Source organism: Dasypus novemcinctus, chromosome X (assembly GCF_030445035.2).
Source record: "Dasypus novemcinctus isolate mDasNov1 chromosome X, mDasNov1.1.hap2, whole genome shotgun sequence".
NCBI lineage: Eukaryota > Metazoa > Chordata > Mammalia > Cingulata > Dasypodidae > Dasypus > Dasypus novemcinctus.
Window position 1 is genome coordinate 78,721,821 of NC_080704.1, and position 5,551 is coordinate 78,727,371.

General features: G+C 44.4%; 1 protein-coding gene across 1 annotated transcript in view; it reads right to left on the minus strand.

The window, feature by feature from the left end:
* SNX12 (sorting nexin 12) overlaps positions 1-4,111 on the minus strand; it is a 9,748-nt gene extending 5,637 nt beyond the window's left edge. Inside the window, 1 exon segment of the mRNA XM_058291676.2 lies at positions 3,845-4,111. Within this exon segment, the coding sequence (XP_058147659.1) occupies positions 3,845-3,997 (153 nt within the window). The 5' untranslated portion in view covers positions 3,998-4,111.
* Between the last annotated feature and the right edge of the window lie 1,440 nt (positions 4,112-5,551).

Genomic DNA, 5,551 nt, shown 5'->3' on the forward strand with positions numbered 1-5,551 from the left:
CTCTCCGTGTGGGCGGCGCCATTCTAGGCAGGCTGCACTTTCTTTTGTGTGCTGGGTGGCTCTCTTTATGGAGTGCACTCCCTTGCGCATGGGGCTACCCTACACAGGGACACCCCTGCGTGGCAGGGGCACTCCTTGCATGCATCAGCACTGCACATGGGCCAGCTCCACACGGGTCAAGGAGGCCCGGGATTTGAACCGCGGACCTTCCTTGTGGTAGAGGGACGCCCTAACCACTGGGCCAAGTCCACTTCCCATCATTTAGTATTGTCTGACCCACAATTCTTTTATGCATTAGTTAAGTCTTGTCTACCTAACTAAACTATAATCTCATTGAGATCAGGGACCATGACTGATTCTATAACTCCCCAAATGCAAGTTACTCAATACTCAGTTGATTAATAGAGGCCCTATGTATCTCTTTACCCCTCCCTCTCCTTATCTAGAAAGCACAGCAGAAACAGTCTGTACATACGTTGGTTTCCCATAGCTTGCTACCTGATATAAACCAACTTATTTCCACATCTTACTCATCAAGTTTACCAAGGCACTAGTGACAACATAAACCCCCTGACAAACAAAAAAGCCCTGTCTACAGGTTCTAAACAGAAATAGCCAACTACATGTACTAATACTGACCATATTTCCCAACAGCCAATTCAGATAAGTGCATGGAAATAAAAGGAGCTAATTTCTCTCCTTTCTTTACAACTGCCTCAAGGCAAGAAAAGAGCATTTTGGAGTCTTGCAAAAGCTTCACACAGTCCTTACCACATCATACTTTGTAGTCCTCAAGTCTGAAAACTCTTTTTAGGATCCAGTTCTAGGTATACATCATCAAAAGCCAAATAATTGGCCAGCTTATATTAGTTGTAACTCCACCCAGGACCAGTGAGGTCCAAGAAGTGAGATACATGTAATATAATATTTTAGCACTTAAACCATTCTCTAGAAGAATAAATAAGAGGCAAGAAAGAATGGATGCTTCAGAAAGGGGAATTTTGGAGGAGAGAGGAAGGAGGAAGTCTTCATTGTTATAGTATACCCTTTTTTACCTTTGGAATTGTGGTACCATGTGCATGTATTAACTACTCAAAACAAAACATTATACAGAACATTTCAGAATGTTCAAGAAAAAAGCCCTTTGGTATCATGTGATTCTAAGTTTCCACCAGAATTCATTATAAATATTGTGATCCCCAAACAGTAGAACCTCAACTAGTAGGCTTTCACAGACGGCAACAGAAAGACCAAAGAAAAGGAAAAAAAAGACTGAGTAGATTCTTCCAAGACAAGCCACTGCCATTATGAGGACTTCCTCCTTTGACTCAGAAAAATATTACTTTCCTACCACCACAGGATGGTGACAATCATGGCCTTTCATCTCAGCATCTAAATCATCTAAGGAAGGGGCTATTAGGTACTAGGATAGTCTCCCAGCTCCAACACATGAGCCATATGAGGAAGACAGGACTGTGTAGAATAGGATATCCTTGAGAGTCTTTTGGCTCTAGTCTACATAAAGTCAAGGGAAAGGCAAGAAAAGCAAGTTGAAGACCACAGGAAAACTGGCATTTGAAAAGTTCCATATAGATCACGAGACCACCATTACACCTCTCCAGACTCCCCATTTCCGGGGGTGGGCGGTGGGGAGATTCTTTCCTCAATAAAATGGAAGAAAACAGCTTGAGAAATATTTAGCTATTATACGAAAAAAAAGTCAGTGCCAATTGCTTCTACCACACCCAATGCCCAACTTCCAAAGCCCATTCTCTCTGAATCTCCTGCTCCCTATAACGCATAACAGGAACAATCACTTAAAATAGCAACTTACAACCAAATGATTTTACCCGTTTTCCCCAAAGTGAAATTCAATAAAAATATTAAAGACCTACACAACCACACAAATGAACATAAACCACACAAATTAACTAAAACACACAGAACTAGGAACTACCACCCTCTATTATCACCATACAATTATAAGTTGTAGAAGGGTTTGATGAAAAGCTTAGTAGGTAGAAAAATTGTGCACGCTAAAGTTTTGCAACTAAGCCTTGCAGAGAGACTAAAGAGCAGTGGAAAGAGCATGGGCTTTGGAGTCAGACAGTCCTGGGTTCAAATCCCAATGCTGTTACTTATTACTAATAAGTGTCATTTATTATTGTGTGTACTCGGGCAAGTTACTTAAAACTGCATTCCTCCTTGGTTTCCTATTTGTAAAATGGGATCCTTATAAGGATTAAGATAGAAACTAAAACCTAGTTCAGTGCCTGACACATAGGAGGCACTAAATGAACAGTCCCTGTTGTTATTAGAACACCTGAAGAAGAGGAGCTATTTCATTCATAATCCCTAGAATGCTTGGGTAATGCATTAAGACAGTGTCTTCTTTGGGTCCTTAAACAGACCAACTTAGAAGCAGACTCCGCCAGGTAATTGCATTCTCTATCAATTCTCTCTACCAGTTCTCTCCCTGCTTTATCATATTTTGAAGTACCTAACATCCATTCTTCCCCAGCAGAGATGATTTCAAGTATTTCTTATACAGACAAGTCAAACTAGTCATCCTCATTTCTTGCTATTCACTTTTCTTTCTTCAGATTGAACTTTGCCAAACTTGGAATTTGGGGATCATCACTGCTCAATTAGATTTCAAAGCCTGGGTAGAAAACCACATTCTCATTCAATGTAGTCACTCAAAACGGAAAGCACACACACTTTTAGTCTTCAGCACTGTTTGCAGAGGATGCTGTCCACAGAGAATATTCTGGCCCTCTAGTTTGGAAAGAAACATAAGGATAACTAGAAAATGTTTCCCAAACTTTTTGGTCTATAACCACTTCAACTGGGCAAAAGAACCTGCAAACCAAGTAGTCTATCTGTATGCACATTCCATCCTTGCATTGTGGACTAAGTACTAGGGAATAATGTTCTCTGTAGTGCATTCTGGCAGAAGCCACTGCTGGGCCAGAAAAGAAATGCCATGTATTAAAAGAAACTACAAGCCAGGGTCTGAATCGAAAAAGGTTAATGTAGGACATAAGGGGTAAATGGCCATTAATATACCGAAAACCCAAATGAGAGCCAATAAGCATTGAGATAAACATTCTGGAAGCTTCAAATCTTAAGGGTCAGCATAGGACGAGAGCAGCACCTGACAAGGCCAGCCAGATTTCACGTGAGACACAGCATGTGCAGTACCTGAGGAAACTTAAATGTAAAATACTGCTCTCTTTCAGATGCTAATCCTACACTCAGTCTTAAGGAGACACCCAAGATTTATTTCTACTCCCACAAGCCCAATGTCTCCCTTTCCAGAAGCCTATCTTCCCCGTTAGCCCAAGACCTTGCTTAATTCCCATCCCAGAGACCTCACTAACAAGAACCTGGGCCTTCCTACCCTCCATCTTCAGGCTGACTTCCTACAACCTACTTTAGTTATGGGACCCAGCTACATATCCCAGTGGCTTCCCATCCCCCAGCCCTCTTCCACCTTCCCTTCTGTCACTCCAGTCATGACTCCTCTCTCCTTGAATCCCTCACTCCACTCTTTCTCCATCCTTCCCACTCTATTCAGCCGTGCTTCACTTCTTTCATTCTAGCTTCCCTCGCCCCCGTCCGGAGCCCCCCCTCAGTTCTTTTCCGTATCCTCAGGCCACAACCGAGTCTGCAGACCTCCCTCCAAACCCATTACGGCTCTAACACCCAAAGGACCCCCCCTTCGAGCGTCTTCTCCGCTATAGTCATCCCCATGGCAGCCCACCCTACCCCCCGCCTCCGCCCGCCTGCCCGGTACTCCTTCAGCCTTCTCCCTCACCCCGTGACTCACCCGCATGCGAACCTCATAGGTGGTGAAGCGCGCGCGGCCCACGCCCACCGTCTGTGGATTAAAGATGTCGATCTCCAGGAAGTTACTTGGCGGCCCGTAAGCGTCGGTCAGGTCCTGCGGCTTCGAGTTAAGGCGCCGAGTGTCAGCTACTGCAGTGTCCGACATCTTTCCGAAAGAGAGACTGGGACCAAGGGAGGGGGGCGGGGGGGCAGAGACCGGAGGCAGGAGCGTGCACAGCCCCTCCCGCTTGCAAAATAATCAGCCAACCCACAGGCAACCGTGCCGCGCACGCGCGCCCACGCACGCACGCGCACGCTGCCTGGGGTCCAGGCCCCGCGCTCTGAATAGCAGCCAGGCTGACGCCTGTGCCTCCAGTCGGCGGCAGGCCTCATTCAGGCTTCAGGGCGGCGTTTGTTGCCGCCCCGGAACCTGCATCTCCCAAGACGTACCACCCAGTGTCTTACGGAGCACCGCAGGCCGGCTCCGCCAATCGCTGCTCCTCCACCCGGGAAATTGTCTTATACCACGTATCAGTCAGCAGTGGGCACTGCCCCACAAGCTAGGATCCCCCAGCGATAGGCTGAAGCCCCGCCTGAAGAAGTCAGGGTTTTCCTTGAAGATAGAAGGGTGGTCTCCAGAGGGTGGGGTTCCAACAATGGCATCAAGAACCTAGAAAGCAGCCCCGCCGCTTGTGCCACGGGTAGTTTCATTTCACAGGCCTAACACTCTGAGCACCATCTATGGTTCCAGGAGAGCAGCGAGCATCTCGAAGGATTTCTCATTCTCACTTTTTAGGAAAATTTGAGCTTATCTCCATCCTCCACTTGTTGCCACATAAAAGCTAATTCCGCGTGTACTCAGGTATTCCATTTCTCAGTAAATTGAGAGCATTTATTTGATCCTTTCTATCTCTACCCTGCAGAACTCCATACTTGGCGCTGTTCTGATGTCGCTTGCAAACCACAATGGAGATAGAATACAGATATACACAAGAACATTTATACAAATATTAATATTTATATGACTCATTTACACATGGCCCACCTTAAGGGATAAACAGAGTGATTTCAGGTCATCCTTCCTCCTCCCGCCACCTGCCCAAATCTGCTCAAAAAATAATAATTTCCCATATCTCTGATGCCTGAAATTCCTTCAACAGAATACAGGAACCCTGCGATTTCACAATTAAATTATTACATTCCATTTAACCGACATATACTAAGCAACTACGTATGCGCAGGCACCATGTGAAACATTAAAGGCATAGAGTTGAATGAGTTGGTCCCTCAAGGAGTTAATATTCTAACAAGAGAGGCAATAAATAAAACTAATGTAATGTGACAAATACAAAATAATCGAATGTTCAAAGCTGTATATAGAAGGAATTAAGGCAGGCTTCATGGAGGAGATAACACCTGAGTTTGACAAACATAAAAAGATGTAAAGGACAAATTTTTTTTCATTAAAAAAAATTGATTGAAGTATGCACATACATAAACAATAAGTGACTAGTAAAATTTGTGGACTTACAAAACAAACATGCACATTATCATACAGGGCTTCCATATATCACCTCACCACAACACTTTGCATTGTTGTGAAACATTTGTGTAAAGGACAAATTGAAGTGGAAATGGGGAAAGGTGATTTCTTGCAGAGGCAATAGCATATGCAAAGTCATAGGGAGATAAAATAGTATGGTATTTTTTGGCAATTATA